The sequence below is a fragment of the Harpia harpyja genome, chromosome 20 (genome assembly GCF_026419915.1).
Source record: "Harpia harpyja isolate bHarHar1 chromosome 20, bHarHar1 primary haplotype, whole genome shotgun sequence".
NCBI lineage: Eukaryota > Metazoa > Chordata > Aves > Accipitriformes > Accipitridae > Harpia > Harpia harpyja.
In genome coordinates, this window is record NC_068959.1 from 19,227,442 (window position 1) to 19,246,332 (window position 18,891).

An 18,891-nucleotide genomic window follows, 5' to 3' on the forward strand; every position below is an offset into this window, starting at 1 on the left:
TTTTTTTATTTTATTTTTTCCTTTCAAAAAAAAAAAAAAAATTACTTTCCCCGCCGCCCCTGCCCTCCCGGCCGGGCTGCGCAGGCGGTGCCCCGTCCGCGCAGGCGGTGCCAGCCCCGCGGGGGGCTGCCCGGCGCGGGTCCCGCCTCCCGCTCCGCGCCCCGCGCATCGCCATGCCGCCGGCGCGGAGCGGAGCGCGGAGCGGGGCGCGGCGCTTGTGCGGGCGCGGGGCCGCGGAGAGGCTTTATCCGCCTCGCAGGGCTGGCCCGGGGGGGGCGGCGGGGGGGCACTCGCTGATGATCGGAAGTTACTGACAATAAGCACCTTCATCCCCCCCAAAGGCGGAGAGAGAGAGAGGGAGAGGAGGAGGAGGAGGAGAGACAGGGGGAGAGGAGAGCTGATGCCTAAGCGAGTCACTCGGAGGAGGCAAAGCGGGCGGTACCACAACTTCTCGGCGGCGCGGAGCGGCGCGGAACGGCGCGGAGCGGAGCGGCGCGGAGCGGAGCTCGCCGGCCGGATCGCTCCCATGTCAGGGCGGCGGTGGGGGACTGCACTCCGCTAGCGTGAAGCCGCTGACCTCCCCCCTCTCCTCGCCCAGCGATGTATTCACTGCTCTCAGCCTGCACTTGCCTGTAAGGATTATGGCATATTTTTAAATATTTTTGTTAGTGGCTTGAAATTTTTTTTACCGGTTTTATGATTTTTTTTTTTTTTAAACTTTCCTTTTGGAGGCTCCGGTTGCGTTTTCCTTGCAATCAGGTGGTAATCGGGACCCGAGCCTTTTTATACGCAGAGCATCGCTCTGCACCCTGTAAAAAATTGCAAACAAAAACAAAGCAAAAAAAAAAATCAACTTTAACCATTTTACCACATCATTTGATCTTGTGTTGCTTTTTTTTTTTCTCCTCTCCAGATGTTTACATTTCCTGCTGCTGTGCTTTCAGGTACAGGTACGTGTCCTTTCTGTCCTCTTTCGCTTTTGGTTGTAAAATAGAAACAAAGGCGGCGTGCTGACCTCGGAGTGCCAGGCAGTTTTGGCTAGGGCTTTCACTTTTTTTCCCCCTCTAGTTTTTATAGCCGTATTAAACCGATCCCCGCGCCAGATGCTGGAGCGTCACTTGCCCTGCAATGGGGCTGCCCCTCTCGCTGAGCTCCTTTTCAATGACCGCTTGTGCCGAGGCCCCACCGGCGCAGCTGCCGCGGGTGCTCGGCCGCTCGGTGCGGGTTGGGGCGCAGGCGGGTGCACCGGTAGCCTGCCATAGCGGGATCCTCTGGAGTGCATTAGCCTGGCTAATGATGTGAGAGGGAGTGCTGGACTCTCCTCCTTGCACAATGTTGATTGATGCACTTGCCTTGGAAGAGCAGGCGCTCTCCTGCTTGCCCTCCTTTTCTTCCCCCCCCCCCCTTCTTTTTTTTCCCTTCCTAGGGAACTTACTCCCAAAAACTGATACTTTGAAAAACACGAGTTTCCCTAGCCAGGAGAAGGAGGCTGCGTGCTCCCTCCCCATTATTCAGTAGAAAGCCGTCCAAGTCAGATCCTGCCTTTGATCCTGCCTCGGCAGGAATGAAGCCGTTGGAGGAACACCCTGAGCGGCGAGGCTCTGCAGCCCAGGCGCCCGCGGGACGGGGACGGCGGCTGGGGGTGCCGGGGCGCCCGCTGCCCCCCGACAGCCCCGGGACCACGCACCTCCCTGGGATGGGCATTTTTAGCTGGGCATCCCAGAGCGGACCCACCTGTGGGGTCACAGGCAGAGCAGGTGCCGCTGCCCCAGTGGCTCCTGCCCACCGTCCCGCTGGGGCTGGGGGCCGCTCACGCCACCCCCTCGGCCCCACGCGGTGCCTTGGCCGCAATTGCACCTGCTCAGCCTCTCGCAGATACCCACCGGCGGCGAGGGATGGTCCTGGATGAGCACAGCCGCGGCCTTGGAGGGGGCTCCGTTCCTCTGGCCAAGCTAAAACCCCAAACCAGCCCCATCCCCTGCTCCCCCATCCCTCAAAAAAATCCCCGGTCACATTTTTTTTCTCATCCCCTCTGAAAACTGCAGCTTGAACCTAACACCAGCAGAGCCTCCCCTCGGCGGAGCAGCCTCCTCGTCAGGAGAGGATCCACAGCTGTAAATTACCCTGCGGTTGGAAGGCGTTTGCTGTATTTCTCCGGTGCGTTTTTTTTTTTTTTTTTTTTTTTTTTTGAGCCCGAGGAATAACAGGCTGCGGAGGGCTCGCAGCGACGGCACCCTTTGCAGCGGGGAGACATTTTTTTGCGCTTGTGCGGTAACTGAAGTTAATCAGTCCTCCAGCCCCCTCCCTCTCCCCCTCCCTTCGGTGCTTTTAGTGAATCAGAAAAAGTTTGGCTGGCTGCCTGGAAAGCACTTGCTAAAATCTGATCTCTTACTTCAGCAGCCTTAAAACTTGGGAAGTTATTGGCATTTATACAGTTGGAGCTTGCAGGCTTCCAAGGCAATAAAATAATAAAAAAAAAAAAAAAAGCAAAAAAAAGCAAAAGAAAAGCTCTGTGCTCTGGTGCTATTAGAACCATACTTGCTCCATTTCATACTGATTTTGCAGCATTTTGTGGGATTTGAGGCGGGGATTCGCTGCAGATGGGTGCTGCGGAGGTGTCCTGGGCCGCGGCCGGAGGGGCGGCGGATCTCGCTGGGTGTTACGCCGAGAGGCGAGCTCTTTCGGCGATTAGCGTTGGGAGCCAAAACATTAGATTAGTCATACTCAAGGGCCTTCGAGTGAGTGTTTACAGTATTAATGGTAGATGAAAAGATGTGAATGCTGTAAGTTTTTATTGCCCATTTTGTTACACTTTCTTTCTGGATTTATTCACGGGATTACATGTTTTGAGCCTGAATGGGAGCGAGGGATTATAGGATTTCTTTTATAATGATCAGTTTGGGTAGGAGTTAGCCTTTGGTGAACTTGAGTAAATTAATGCATCACTTAGGTTTAATATTTATTTAGGCTAAAGGAAGTTGTTTAGTTTTGCTTAAAGGGCTCTGTGTTGTATTGGGGAGATTTAAGAGCGCCTGAAATGGATTATATTCTAAGGCTGCCTTTTGCCCTCCCCTGCAAGCCACGATCAGCGGGTCGTCCCGCGTGTTAGTCTTAGAATTACGCTCCTCTGCTGCTGACTGTTACCCTGTGGCTCCGCATGCGAAGGTAAAAATCCCTCCAGCGCGTGTTGGGGCTGGAGGTATTCTGGGCCAAAATACCATGGCTCGGGTATTTTCTATCTTCTATTAGTTACTCGTGTACAAAGGCTGCGGTGCGTTGACGTGCGAGCTGCCTGCAGTTCGGTGGTATGGTAGCTCAGCTGCTGGCTAAAAGCTTTCTCGTAGACCCCGCGCCCGCCTCTGCAGCCACCCATAGGTGACCCGGTCGGGTGTAGCATCACCCGTGGGCAGGTTGTGGCAGCACTGGAGAGGCGTTCCCCAGCCCGGACCGTGGGGAGGTCAGAGGGACCGGAGTTTTCGGGAGCAGGATTTAGACTCCCGGACAAGTCGGACTCCTCCAGGGCTTTGCTGTCGGGTGACATTTCCACCGAGGGACACTGGGGAATAGCACGTGGTGGGTCAGAGGGGAGCACTGCTGGAGTGTTGGTGATGGGTGCTGGCGGCTGCACGCCGGCACGGCCGTGAGAGCAGCCCTGTGCCTTGCAGGGCTGCGAGGAGGACAGCTCGTTCTCCGGTCCCTTCCCCCGTGGCAGCAATGTCCCTGTCTCTTGTTTTCTTCTCTTGCATCTTGGGAAGTTCCTCTGCTGCCTGGGGTTGCCGCAGTCCCGAAGGCAGCAGGGACACTGGATATCCTTGGGGACACTGGAGAGACTAATTTATTTATGCAGGTTGTTCTTAGGGATGCCCTTTCACTGCTAGTTACTAAACTCTCCCTGTATTGCTTGTCTTTAGCATCCTTCAGTTTAATTCTCCCGCTGCCTTTTCATACTTCCAGAGGCAATTTGTCCTCCACGTGCTTTTTCCCCTCTGTATGTCCTGGAGCGGTGTTGGGTTTGGCTTTGGAGTCAGTCCCTGCTCTTCAAGCAGGCGAGAAGCCCGAGGAGCACCTTGCATGGATGGAGGGCATGTCCCATGCCGTGCTGGCTCTGGCAGGCACAGTGGCCCTTAGGACATCGGGGTCGGGGTTGTGGGACCTCAGGAGCTCAGAGGTCCCCCTTCGCCAGGGCACGTGGGGGCTGGAGGCAGCTTTGGTGTAGGCTGAGCAGCAGGATGCGAGGTTTTGGGTGCTGCCCTGGTTTGCAAGAGTTTCCAGCTCTTCTGCCCCAGGGCCGTCTCCAGCGCATTGTCAGCCGGAGTATGGGGCGATGGTTGCATGGGCTGCCCCGGCCATGCCGTAGAGCGGAGGCTGATGCTGCCTCAGCCTCTTTCCTGCCCTGATAAACCTCGGCGTGTTCTTCTACATGGAGCGCATCTGTCTTAGATTATGAAGAGGTCCCTGATAGGGCCAAATCCTTTGCTTTTATGGCTCTTGTAGGTTAAGATCCAGCTTTGGAATCTGATCCAGAAGCAAACAGGAGGTCAGAGGAGCGCACAAGGCAGCACCGGGCTATTTTCACATCTGCTGGTGTTGTGTAAGAGGAAGGCTGCTGCGCGCCATGCCAATAGCAACTTATGTTTCTCTTAAGCTCCTGTGCAGCGACAGACAGTTATTGTTTGGGGCTTTGTAAAGTGAGACACAGAGAAGTGTTGCTTCCACACGTTCAGTGAGCCAGATCCTGCGGTCTGGCGAAGCTGTGCGCAGCACATGTCGGAGGCGTGAGCCTGCTGAGCGGCTCCTTCCCTTCTCCCCGTCTGCTGCTCTGCAGCCGTCCTCCCTGGGGGCGGTCGGACGTGAGTGCCACCGAACGGCACCGGGGACACCGTGGTCCTTGTCACGGCCCGCCCGGCTTGCCTTGCCGTGGGGTTCCTGGCCGCTCCTTCTGCGGGTGTGAAGCGGTGCTGGAGCCAAGGGTCCCTGCTTACCCTGCCCTCGCCCTCCTTGGGTGGCACGAGCATCTCTCTCGAGATGGTGGCCACGGCTGCGTGTGCTGCCAGGGATCGAGGCTCCGGGACTCTGGCATCGCTGCGTCACTCTTGAAGCCCACGCTCTGGGATAGCGCAGGTGCTGCTTCGCTGCGGCATACCGCTCCGCTCCTTGCGGCAAAGCTCTTGCGTGCCGAGACTCGGCGGGGGCCCGGCGCCCTGCGGCAGCCGGGCTGGGAGATCCTGCGCTCGCTCTCTCCGCTCAGCCTGGACCGGGACCACCGAGTCCTCGGCACAGTGTCCCCGTGCCGGCACCTGCCTCCTGTTCTGCGAGGGTGTCTGAGCCCCCTTGGATGAAGGTAGCACTCCTCTGCGGAAACGTCTGAAGTGAGTTCTGCTTTCCAGCCTCGTCTCACTGTGGTTCCTGCCGTGCTGCAATACCTGCCTGAGCTGGCCCACCCCGCGCTCGTGCGGGGCTGCTGACACACAGGTTGTACAAGTGATGCTGTGAAGGACAAAATATGGCAAAGGTGGTCTGGGAAAGGCTGGGAAGTTTTCTGTTGATTTTTCTGATCTCAGCCGACTTAATTTTTAGGCAGTGAGAAGACAAGAGAAACTGCATAAGCAAAGCCTGATTTAATTAGAGGAGGAGGAGCTCAGCGACGTTGATGAAGCGCATGACCCCATCACGGGCTGGAGTTGATGAGATGGTCCACGACTCTGGGTCTGCGCTGCTGCTGGACTCGCGGCAGCGGATGCAGTGCCTGCTCGGGTGGCTCCCCTAGTCTGCGCCCCGCAGAGGCAGGGTTTGGTTGCGTATTAAACCATTTGTTCCTGTTTAAAACCCCCTTGCTCTCCAGGAAATGACCATGCTGCTTGCCACAAGGGATTTTTATTCCCCCCTGCTGACTCATTGCTCTGGTTCTATGAAGTGTTGTGTCCTGAAGCTGCCCCTCATGCCCTGCTTCTGCCTCCCGGCCTTTGGAGAGCTCGGGCTCGTGGGGGAAGAGGAGACGCGTTGGAGCAGTGGCGTGGGCTGGAGCGGGGAAGCCCGGCAGCGGCCCGGCGCTTGTGCTGATGGTGCACGCTCTGGTTCTCCCATGGGAAAAGCGAGACTGAGATTAGCATGGGCTGAGTGCAGGTGTGGGTCTTGCTCCTACACAGATGGGGGTACGCAGCCCGTGCCCCCCCACCCCGGTGGGTGTCGGCTGCCTGCCCTGGGCACGTGCTGCCTTTGCTTCCCACAGTCCCCAGCCCTTCGATGTGCTGGGGAAGGTCCTCTGCCAGAAGACCCTTCAAACACATGTTTAGCAGGAAGATTTGCAAGGACAAAGCTGGTTTCCAGATGGCTATCCCAGTGAGGCAGAAACAAACGTGAACTCCTTCAGCATTTGGGGGCTTGGTGTTTTCTGGGTGTGTTGTGGCAATGGGTAGAAAAGCAGAGCTGCGGCTGGGATGGTTCGATCCGCACACCCGCATGCATTGCGATTTGTCTTTTCAAAGCTCTAGAGACGTGCAAGATGCTTCAGAGAAACAGAGAAAGACTCAGGAGATGAGGAGAGTGCGTAGAAGGGTATAGTAGGTGCGGGGTTCAGACTTCCCCTGTTCAAGATAGCTGAATGCATTGTGGTTGTTATATTTAATTTCTGTTTTGCTTTCCTTATTGCACCTGGCATGTCCAAGACTGGATGGAGGTGAGCGATGCTGGGTTTAGAGCAGTGCTGGGTTTTGGAGGAGGGATGCCCGCTCAAACCCTGCTTGTTTTCTGCTTGTAGAGCAGCCTGGCCATAGCGTACTGAGGCAGGAAAGAAAAGAGCGGGACGGGCAAAGGGTGACGCTTCCCAAGCCCTGCAGGTGCATTTGGGACGTGATGCAGCTGGTGGCAGGTCCTTTGGTGAGGGGCAGGTGGGGGTGGCTGCTGAGGGCTTCTGGGGGCCCAGGTAGTACGAACAGCATCCAGGAGACTCAGGTGGCCACTCAGAATATTTGATTTTGCTGTAAGCTGATAGTGCCAAGCTGGTTGGCTGGGCAAGTGGATATCTCCCTCTGCTGTGGGAGTCTGAGCTCAAGAGAAAGACTCCCCTGGGGCTGAAAATAATTTTTTTGGATCTATAAAGCTGCTTCCTGGATCCTTGGGAGTAGTTTTATGGGTCTCTTCCTTTCCTTAGAAGCTGGGAAAACCCCTGTCATGCTCTCTCGTCTCTTCCCTCCACCCTCGCTGCGCAATAGCTGCTTTCGTTTTGATTTTCCCCAGATACGGACACTTTAGATATCAGTTGTGATAAGAGCAGGTGAAAAATGTGTTCAGGGAACAGCGTGATTTGAAAAAGGAAAAAAAGGAGTGGCTGCTGTTGGTGCCCGGGCAGGGGTATGTGAGGATGGATACCTGCTGCCGGGGCCTTTGCCTCGGGTCTCTGCAAACTGCTCCAGTCCTGGGAAGGCTGGGGTAGGTCACGCCATGCGTGCTGGGGGGGGTGGAAGCCTGGGGCGCAGGGAAGCACCTAAATACCCTCCTGCCTGTGAGCCCAGCACGCCGCCCCGATGGGGCTGGCAGGCAGGAGCCCCCGGGATGCTTCCGAGAGAGATGCTCCGCTGCAAAGCGTGACCTTCCTGCGCTGTGCTGCTGAGACTGGGGGGGGCTTTCACTGGGAATCTCTGGCCCTGACAGATCCGAACTTTACTTCTTTTTTTTTTTTTTCTTTCCTTCCCTGGGTTTTTGTGTTTTCATCACCTGCTGTGCCGTAACAGCAGGTACAACCAGAAATTATGCAGAGCTGTGCATTACGCTGCCTACCTGGTATGTCGCTTCTGTGTCCTGGTACCTCTCCAGATGTCCATGGAGGATTAGGCATCCAGCGAAGCAGCTGGAGGGAAAGTAAGAAAAAAAAAAAAAAACAAAAACCCAAAATAGAAAAGACTGTCTGGCTCTGCCAAAGTATTTTCCTATTGGCATTCAGCAGCCTCGCCATAGCATGAAGAGAAAGAAAGGGGAACAGAGAGAGGAAGGAGGAGGCTTAGCCTGTCATGGTCTGCGTGTTTCCCTTTGTGTGAGCTCCTTCCCGTGCCGGGGGCTGCGGTGGGTGGGAGCCGACGTGCCAATCTTCCCTGCTTGGCCGGGGCAGGCCGTGGGGTTCATGCCCCCGGCGTCGGGCTCGCCGGCTTGCTTCGACACGGGGCTGGGCTCCCCGGGCAGCGCTTTGACACCTCCCTGCCTGTTTTGCCCGCACAAACAGCTGGATTTCAAGCTAAACCACAGGGCAGCGTTTTCCACGTAGCGACAGCACATCCTCCCCCGGCACAGCGCCGTGCCCTTTGCCAAACTCCACTTACACCCTGCTCCCTGCACGCATTTGCTTTTTCACGAGGTTATCTGCTTTATTCCGCTGCAGCCAGCGGAAAAGGGGTCGTGCTGCCGGGAAATCCGCGATGCCTTTAACATACTGACCTTAGAGTGCAATAACGGCCTCTAACAGCATCCTCCTGCCTCTAGCTCCCGTCTCGGTGTGGTGCTGCTCCTGCTTCGTGGCTGTTCGCTGAGCGCGTGCCCCTCCAGCCCGCTGGCGATGCCGGCTGAGGTGAACTTTGCTTTGGAGGCAAGCTGGGAGAAAAGGGGGAAGATCCGAGGCTGCGGTGTTGGGTGATCGCAGCCCCTGCCTCGGGGGGCGGTTGAAACGGGATAAAAAGCGGGCGGTGGGGAACAGTCCGGCAGGTCCCGCTCAGCGCCGTGTGGCTGGTCGTGACGCGAGACGAGGCAGAGCCCGGCCGTCCGGCTCGGCCCCCGCCGTGGTGGAAGGTGAGGCAGTGCTCTCCCTGGGTTCGCTGGGGCCAGGGCAGAGCCTCAAGCGGTGGCCAGGCTGAGGGGCCAGATCCTGCAAACAACGGGGGGGCTGGCACCGAGGGGCAGCAGAGTGGCGAGGGGCTGGGTGTGCCCTGCGATTCCCCCGTTAATGTTTTATAATCCAAATCGCGTTGAGATTGATGAATGCTAAACCTTGGTGAAGGTCCCAGGGAGCTGCATATTGCATGGATACAAATACCAGAATGCAGCAATTAACTAATTAACGGATTGCTCTTCCTACAAGGCATTTCCAGCACTCCTTATTCCTCCCGGTTCCTTGTTCTCCTGCTGCATATTTCAAATCCCTTTCTTTCCTGCTAAAATACTATCTTTGGCATCATTTTTAAGGACAGCTTGTTAAAAAGCTGTTGTATCTTTTGGAATACCCCGAGCTCCTCTTCTGCAGAAATCCAGAATTAACAGAAAAATGCAGGGAGCAGTGGCGAGCCTGGTAAATAACTGGGCTCACAGCGCGTGTGCTGGGTGACCGTGGGCACGGCTGGCAGGTTAGGAGGCCCTGGGAATATAAATTAGAAAATGGGATAAGGGTGATATTGATAGAAGGACATTTTGCTGCTTCTCTGTTGCTCTTAATCCATTTGAAGAGAGGGGGGGTCTGGAAAGCTGGCACTGCGGTGCTGCGATCGCACGGGTTCCCTCACCTGCGGGTGGGACTGGGGTCACCTCCTTCCCTGCAAACCCCGGGCAAGCCGCTAACCGTGCTGCTCCTTGGCCGCCTTCTGTCGAATTGTCAGGTACGAACCTCAAGAGATACTAATGTTTATTTTCCCAAGTTGGATTAAAACCGTAGGCAGAATTTGACTCAGTTGTACGAATGTACGAGCTAACAGCGAGTGGGGTGCGTACTCTACTTCCAGCCATGATTTCCAACTATAAAACGAAAGCTGATTTTGACCCCTTTAAGCTGCCAGGCCCTAAGGTTACAATCCTGTATGAGTAGCATCAGTCCCTCAATGTGAGGCTGTACTGTAAGATTGCATGGTGCAGTGTGGTATTGATTATCTGTAAAATAAATTATGATGTATGTAGTGCAGGTTTCTGACCCCGTGGTCGCGACCTTGCGGTGATTGGGGAGACTTCCGACCAGCTGAGATCAGAATAGCAAACAGCCCCCCAGCAATCAATAGGAGGACCAGCAGGTCTGATTGTTGGGGCCTTTTACAGGAATAATGTTTGATGCCGCGTACACATGGCATTTTTATCCCGGGGAACAAGCGGTTCTTCTACAAACTTCACCTGAAATTAGATGTGGAACTCCGTGTTGGGTGTTCTGCTGTGCAACAAGCCAGCCTAACCATGGGGCAATGGGGGACGGAAAACTTTTGCAGTGCAAAAGGGCGCGTGCGTGTTTCTGCGTCGGGGTTTTCAGTGATCGGCAAAGCTGGTGCATCTCGGGTTGGAAGGGAGGTGTGAGGGCAGCTCTGCCCGGTAGTGCTGGCCAGCCCCAGCTGTGGTCTGCGGGGCAGGCATGGAGGGTCCCCCCCCGGTTATATTGTGTATTTATTTTGTGAGTTTGACATAGCATTATCTCAGCCCCTACGAGAGAACTCTTCTGACCTGCAAGCCAAACTGACCGATTTGTGGCAAAATTGATAGCTAGGTTGCAGGGCTGAATTTTTAAGAGATGTGCAGATGCCTGCAGACGTGGATGCGGTGAATGAGGTGCCTGCTCCAGTGTTTTGCTGGGGTTGCCCCCCTAACCTGCGCAGGAGCAGCTGAGCCACCAAAGCACTGGCAAGGTGGGGGACGGGACTGGGCTGTCCCCAAGGCACCCCGAGAACATCAGCCTCGCTCCTGACCCCGCTAGCACGAGCATCGCAGCGGAGCCTCCAGCTCCTGGGTCAGCCGGGCTGCGTTCGCCAATTTGGAGAGGGAGTAAATAAATGGGAATAGTCTGCTAGAGGGGGAGAGGTCTTGCTTTTGTGCTGTTTCTGTTGAAAGAGTAGGTAGTAGGAATTTAATTGCCATTTGAATTTAGCGAAGAAGAAATTGAATTTATTTGTGCAGTTTTCATTTCTTTCTAGGAGCCTGACTTCCCCTGTGTGCACCATCGCCGTGCATGCCGAGAAGCTGAACAGCACTAGGTTAAGTTGCGGGGTTTCACTTCTAAAGAAAATCTGTGCTAGCTCTCTGACACAGGGCCAGCAAGGCTGAGCTCGCAAAGCTGCTCTGTTAGCTGGGTGGTAGGCCTGGGGAGGTGGGGAGCTCCAGGCATTCCCAGACCAAACGGGAGCTCTAGGCGTTCCCAGACCAAACAGGGAACGGTTCGTACTGTTTCATTGGCACCGTTTGTGTGCCGGGTGCCCGTGGGGCTCTGGACCGAGGCACGGTGCTTTACAGCATCCTGGTGCTGTAGGCGTGAACGCCGGTGGTTCAAAGAAAGGGCAGTTGGGGAATGTCCAGCTTCATGTCGTAAGGTCTCCTGTCTGTGTTTGCCCACGGCTGGCCTGAATTTCCCGCTGGCAGCATTTTTTCCCCGCTGCTGGTGACTGGTGATGGATGCAGCAAAGCGTGTTGGGCTTTCCCTGCTACCTGCAACCTGCAGCAGCCCAAACCTCGGAAGGTGCCTCAGCCATTGTAACGCCTCTTTTTTCCCCTATTTAAGATGTTTCAAAAAAGGATTTATTTTCCAAAACTGTTGAGAGTTGTTCCCTGAAAATGGGAAACCTGCAATCTAAATTAATTAAAACCAAATGAAACTTTTCCCTAACTCAGCAAAGCAGAAAGATAAGGAATCCTAGTTGTCTGGCATTTGCAGTGTGAAGATTTCCACACAGGAGCGCAGCTAATAGACATCAGTACAAATCTTCTATTAGAAAACAAACCGTGCTTTTCATTTCTGGCCCTAGGCTCACATGTTTGTTATATCTGATCCTGAAGGCAGATTGACAGTTTGGTTTGGATTAAATTCAACACATGGTTTATGCCATGCTTTTGATAAGGCTCAATATTAATCTGATTTTTTTTTTTTGTGCGGTCTTTAGTACATGAGCAGCAGAATTGTCCATTCCTAGGAATATTTTTGCAGTGAAAGCATTGAGGAATTTATTTCTGGAGGGAAGATGAAATTACTGATTTTAAAAACTCTCAAGATCGCAAGTAAAGTTGAAAGCCATTAACTGCAGGCAATAAGCTTGAAATGACCTGGGCAGGTTTTGAGCTATTTCATTAACTGATATAAAGAGCGTTTTCTTTAAATATCTTTGGAAAGGCAGCAGAGGAGGAGACTGGCTCACTCAGAGGGACCAGAGCAGGTTCCTGTACTTTTACCACCAGCATCGGCTCACAGTTCTGGTTAGCTGGGAATGAAGATCGTCACTGTTTGCACCTGTATGTGCTTGTGAACTCAGGTTTCTTCACGGGAATAACAGGCGTTGCCACTGTCCGCTGGTTCCCTGAACGACCTCCTACGGTATGTCCCAAAGATGGGCTTTTAGGTACATTGGCCCATTAGGTACAAATAGTTATTTATTTGTATAGTATGTATTTATTCTGTTTATAAAGGGTCTTCACTCCCTGAAGCTGGTGTCTCTTGCCATTGCTCTGTTCCCTAGAAAGAAAGTGGGGAAAAAAGGTAGAAGAATTGGGAATGGGGAGGACTGAAGGAGAAGAGTGAAGAGGCAAAGGAGAAATTGCTTGCTGTCTTTGAACTCTGTGGCTCAGCAGTTGTGTGCCTGGAAACCTGGCAGCAAAGCTTTGTGTCCATCCTTGCTGTAGGATGCCGCAATCCGTTGTGGCTAATTTTGGGACCACCTCCACCTCCGATGCAAGCGTGGCAACTCGCAAACATGGTTATTTTATCAGGGGTGAAGTTGGCCCCAAAGCTTGTCTTTGGCCCTTGAAGATAACCGGTGCTGGCAGGACCTGTCGGTTGGTTGTATGGTGCTAGAACCAGGCACTGGAAAAGCTCCGACTTGGTGGTGATGCTGAAAGCAACCGAGATCCTTATCCCAACTATATATTAACTTCATAAAAAATGAAATTAATGAGCTGGAGATGAGCGTTGCCTGGGTCTGCGTTCATTTGAAGTTGCCTCCGGCAGCGAGTCGCATCCGGGGAGGTGCCTAAGTGAGGTCTCCTCCGAGTGATGGAGCTCCCGGGGCACGTGTCTCGGGGTGAAGTCCTTGTTTCTCAGCAAGACAGTGTGAGTTCCCTACATCCATCCATGTTGGGTGAGGTGGAGATCTCCAGCCTCAAACGGAAAATGTCTGTTTGCACAATTATTGTGGCCCCTTCCTTCTCTGGGAGCAGAATGGTTTATTGATTTCCTTGGCCCGCTCGCCCCCACCTATTCAGCAATAATGACCCTTCCACCCCAACTCTAAATCATCGCAGCCTGCCTCACCCGTAAGCCCTCTAATCTTTTTGGGTTGTTGTTGGTATTTATGCTCATGGAGGTTTATGATCTGTCGGCGCTGGCTGCTGAAATGCTTTATTTATCCATATGCTGGGCCACACAGGGAGCGTCCTTATTCTGGTATCATGTTCAGGATGCTGTAGTTAAGGTTTGTGTCAGCACTTCCATGCACAAACCTTGTTATTCAGGGGTTTTGCAACTCCGTGGAAAAGAAAACCAGTGACCTGGCACGGCGAGGGGAGGCTCAGAGGCACACATGAAAGCCCAGCAACCCACTGCCCATTTTGGGATTATTAGATGGGCAACCTCTTTCCTCGAGGAAAATAGCCAAAAACATCCTCCTCCTTTGGTTTGATTTCGTAAAAAGAAAACCCTCTTTTGTGTGCTTGTATCGGTGTTGGATGGGGAAAACGCAGTGAGGTAGGACGCAGGCTGGAATCCTCTCCGAGTACTTAAAAAATAAACATCCGGCTGATGCGGAACAAAACTGCCTTCTCCTGTGAACAAATCATGTGCTGCAGAGGGTGGAGGGTTTGGGGAAGGCAGTGGCTGCTGCCCCGCGACCGACCGACCGGCCAGCAGGCTCGGCACCGCAGCCCTCCGAACAGTAGGCGACGGGGTATATAAATGTGATTTATTGCCCTGTTAGCACAGGAGCTTGTGGGCTTATAAATTACTTGGAGATTTCCTGATAATGTGGTATAAACAGGAGAGAGAATAGGGCTTGAGAATGTATTTCAGAGAACTTTTAGGGAAGGAGAAGTTTCGTGGCTGTTGGCAGGTATGGGGTGATGGCTGGCTGTGGTGGATGAGAGCCTTTACAGACTAACCCAGCCGGGATATTTTTTTATTGCTCCCTCTTAACGGCTGATGGATTTTGTGGGTGCTCCATGGAGCTACCTGGAGCAGAGTTTGTAAGTCAGAGTGAAAATGCTCGTGGAGCCCATTAGCCCAAGAGAGCAGGCTGGGGTTTGCATTGGGGGTAACTTGTTTAAGCAGAATTGATCAGACACATGCCTGCGAGCAGGAGCAGGCAGTGATGCAGTACCCTCCGGCTTCCCCAGAAAGGGGACCCTGTGGCAGTCGGGTTTTTGTAAAGGGAAACCGGGAGTGCCAAATAGATGCTCGACTCTTTTGTTAGCAGGTACCAAGCCGGTGTGACTGGCAGCACTGAGTTACTGCTCCAAAGCCATTTTTCCCATCTCCGGGATGGTGCCGGCAGTTCTTGCAGTGTGTCACCGTGTGTAGCCGAGGGGACTCTGCCACTGCGCATGGCAGCGTGCGGCAGGCTGAAAGCAGCGGCGATGGTACGGGAGCATTGTTTTGGGGAGGGCAGCAGTGAACTGAACTCCTCAAACATGCCCTCGGGCAGGGTCCGGGGGATGCCCAGCTTCGGGGCTCACCTCCCTCTCAGTCCTTGTTTTGCTGACCACCTTTGGGTTGGCAGCTTCTCCGCTGGCTTGCGAGAGCGCTGGGCTTGATGAGGAGCATCTTGGGTGCTCACACTGAGAAAGAGGTGGTTCCTGTCTCTTGTGTTTTCCCTTGAAGCTTTTGGAGCTGGCCGTGTGTTTTGTTCACTGAATGTGAACTTCTAAGCCATTTTTTAATGTCTTGGTCTTACACTGGGGATGGTTTCGGTGTGAAATTGTGCTTTGCTGATGGCTCCTGGAAGCTCTGCAGCATGTTACTCTGTGGCATCTCAGATCGTGGTTTCAGGTAGGGCCACCCTGGAGAAATGATGGGAAATGGAAAAGGTTGTTGTTAATGATGATTTTAATTGAGTTTTGCTAAATAGAAGTGGGTCTGCCCAGGTAAGTTGATTTGAAGAGATATTTAAAGTAAGTAGCACATTTTCAGATGGAAATTGGTTCTGTCCACCTCCTACGTCAGCAGGGCTCCCATGGTGATGTATTTGGGGTTCAGAGGACATCCAGAGAGCTCCATCCTGCCTTACAGTTCATGAAATAGGTTTTGCAAGGCAAGCAAAGCATAAAGCAAGATCAAAAGAAACTATCTCCCTTGCAGAGACGAAGGAAATTTTGCATCTTATGTTTCAAATAAGTGAATTACTGATCAAAATCATCTCTTGAAAGCCCCGTTCCAGAAATAGCTTGCAAGACTTTTGTAAATAAAGATGTTTCTCATGTACATGGGAAGAGAACTACGCAGGAACAACTCTATTAGTGCAGGTGCTTGGTCAGGGTAACTTGGGGAGAGGAAAAGGAAACTCGTCAGCAATGTGTTGGCAAAGTGTGCAACTGAAATGGGGAAAAGCTGTTTGAAGGACAAGGCGGGGGTGCTCATGTCCATGGCTGTGATTTCACAAATTGCCCTTTATTTTTAGGTAATTTGCTGGCCTACTCCACTTTTCACCCTGACCGCTCTTCCTCAACGCTGTTACCACAGGACCTTGCCTTTAACAAGTCCCAGTGGGTTCAGAGGGCTGCAGTGGCTTTTTCCTGGGAGCTGGTCTCCTGCTGGATTGTGCTGTGCTGTTGTCCCAGTTCCCTGCTCTCTCCTGTTCAGGAGCCTCCAATGGCATTTCCCAACCCAAGCCTTCCTGTGGCACAGCAGCGCTGGGCATCTCTGGCCCCTGCGTGAACAGGGCACATGAAACTTACGTCCCCTCTGTCCCCTTTCTGTGAATTTTGTTTTTTGATGTAGCTGTGTACTTTGCTTTTTAAAGAGCAAGGGTTGTGCCCCTGGCTCTTCCAACGGTACCCCAAGGCAGGGCTTGTCTGATTGACTATTTGGATATGGTGGGTGAAGTCCAAGGAAGGAGAATATGTCATTACATATTGCTAGCATCCCTGACACATGGGAACTGGAAGGAGAAAAGGAAATGCCCAGTGGTGGTTGGTATTTTATTGGGTTTTTAGGCCTGAGGAGAAGTCACCGTCTCTGTGAATCACAGCTTAAAGTTTGCAGAGATCTTCCTCACATACAACTCCTTTTCCTGTTTTGACACAAAGCTTCGGCTCAGCCTGGTGTTTGGGGAAGCGTAGGTCCACAGTGACCCCTCGTAATGCTGCCACGCGTCAGCCACGTTCAGCAACACCAGCCCTGCTGTCACCGGCTTTATTTCACTGGGCCAGGGTGAAGAGCCTGGAGAGGCTGTCCCCCAAGCTGGGCATCCCCGTCGGGTGTTGTAATTAGGCTCTGAAAGAGAGATCAGCGCAGAGAGACAGGACTTTTCCCCCTCAATAACTGATATTAGCAGGTCGCTATTCAGGAGACATGTAACCATTGAGGCTGTTGTGTATTTACCAGTTTCCAGTGATGTTTTGGTAGTTTCCGTAACACGGACTTGGTACTTGCCCTGAACCTGCAAACGTCTCCCTTCAGAGTGGTGCCGTTGGAGATGGTGGGAGTAAAGAAGATGCTCAGTTGAATGATGGAGAAGACAAACTTTAAATGTAGGAGGGGAGGGTGCAAACTATCGGAGGGATTTGGGGTCTCAAACAGCTAATGTCAGCCAGTTCTAAAAGCAGGCATGAAAAAACTGGAGGCAGGCTAGTGGGAATGAACGCTAGGCAGAAGTGAGGTAGCAGCAGCACAAGCATTCCCAGCAGAATGACTCCTGCCATTTCAGTAAATCCCCCGATTGGCCTCCAGTTATTGTTAGATGGATTAACCTCCCTGTCCCTGGTCACAACCATTTTCTTATATCCCAGAACTGTGTAGAGGCTGCCAAATCATGGGATGTGTGAGCAGTGACACCTGAGGAAGTCCCTTTCCCCTTGGCACCATTCCCGTGTAGGGTCACTAGGTGTTATCTTGCCAGAATAAGCAGGAGCGGGACCAGTTGGAGCGTAGTAAAAGGTTTCCAGAGAGGAAACTTGACAAAAGAAAAGTGGCATGGGATAATTCGATAGGGTCTCCAGGCACCTCTGCTAAATCCGCTGTGTGCTTTTGGAGAAGCCACCTTTCATGTGAGATCAGTGCTTGGGAGCTACCGTCCAGGGAGATAGTTGTTAGCCACATCTCTGTTTTCTTTGCAAATGCAATGGAAAAAGGTGTTTTGGAAATCCTGCCCTGAACTCATGTGCGCTGCTCAGCAGTTGCCATGTTTTACCCTAGAGGGAGTTGCTTTTCTGCAGTGGGAGCAGGGATCTCTGTGTTCCTTGGACGATGTCAGGGGACCGGGATGAAAGGAGCTACCGGGGTAAATATCGGCTCGCTGCTGCAGTGCTGCCACTGCAAATGTTTTTCTTTTATGGGGAGAGCGGTCTCTGGTGACCTTCTGTCTCCTTCTGATGGTGGCGTTTTCCCGAGAATCGCTTGGGTTTCCCATGTCTTGTGCTTTTGCTCCTGTTTTCGTGGAGGTCCCAGCTGGGCTGGTATCGAGCAGAAGAGCCAGAGATACCACCTTGGACCTGATGGGCCCATGCTTTAAACCGGCTTTGTAAGTCCTAAGGGTGAATGACTCTGCCGTTTTTCTGGGATTTGGAAAACCCCTGAGCGGTTTCAGGGGAGTGGGCTTGGGGATTCCGCTCTGCCCTACTGCCGTGGCCAAACGGGTTTGCAGCTGGAGCATCTGCCCCGGGAGGAAGCTGCTGCTGATGGAGGGAAGGAGAGAAAAGGTCGGGAGTGCTTTGAACCTGGCGGGTTTTTCAGTAATTGGGCTCAGGTCTCGTTTGAAGAGACGAACAAATTGCTGGTAAGTATTTTTAGTGGGGTGCCTGCAGCTTTTGTCCCAGGAGCACCCCACTGGGAGGACTGCCCCGGTCTCTGCTGCAACCCAGCCGGTGTGGCCAAGCTGGGCTCCTCCACCGCTGCATGTGAAATGGGGCGAGGAGCAGCGGGCGATGGGGACAAACCGTGTGCTCAGCTGGCAGCACCCCGGGGACGAGTGGGGATAGGGGAGGGGCAGCCCCCTCACCCTTATTTCTCGCCTTTGCAGAGCTCCCTGTGCTTTTCACAAAGGCTTTTAAGTTGTTTGGGAGCAAGTTGGATGCTGCTGCTGGGTCTGCTTCAAAAGGGACCTCCTCCGCAGCTCGCCGTGCGGGTGATACGTGCTCAGGCATGGGTTACTGCGCTGCTGCCTCGTCGGAGACCGGGTTTGCTCTTAGTGTGTTTTGGGCTGGAGAGACTTTACGGTTTCCTCTCGAGGTTTTCTTTCTTGAATGCTTGTTTCAACTGCTCAAAAACACTAATAGACAACTACTTGCAACAGTTTGAATCGCTGAAGGGTTTTAATTCCTGCATATCAGGGCAGTTTATTTCAGCAGGAGTATTTTCTCCATGAAGAAAAGAAACTTTTTTTTGTTTTCTTTTGTTAAGGTAGTGAAGGCAGTTGTAGCATGCCAAGCTCCCCAAATCCAACTGCTGGCTTTGTGGATCCATGATCTCACAGGGGTTGGTTGTGGGCTGTTCTGCAAAGCCTTGTTGCAGTTTTCTTTGCAGCGATACCCGTGCCACGAGGAGGGACACAGCATGAAACTACTTCTGAAAGATATTTACGTCCTGGTGCTAGCAGCGAGTAGCGGTGGCAGTAGCAGAGAGCCATGCAGGGAATCTGGGTCACGCATGGCCTGTGCGAAGCCTGAAGGATGTTGCCACGGGTCAGCAGAGCGTGTGGGGAATTAACGAATATTGAAACTTCCCCCCGTGCAGAGAGTGCACCCCTTGGGAGGCATGGCGGGAAGGGGGGGAATTGTTTTGGATTTTGTTCTGCCCTCACTGAACTTGAC

General features: G+C 53.1%; 1 protein-coding gene across 1 annotated transcript in view; it reads left to right on the forward strand.

Annotated features, from left to right (window-relative positions):
• The first annotated feature begins 277 nt into the window (after positions 1-277).
• The window catches only part of FGF18 (fibroblast growth factor 18), a 74,353-nt gene continuing 55,739 nt past the window's right edge, over positions 278-18,891 (forward strand). Inside the window, exons 1-2 of the mRNA XM_052772240.1 lie at positions 278-632; positions 914-950. Of these exons, the coding sequence (XP_052628200.1) occupies positions 601-632; positions 914-950 (69 nt within the window). The 5' untranslated portion in view covers positions 278-600. The remainder of the gene's footprint in view (positions 633-913; positions 951-18,891) is intronic.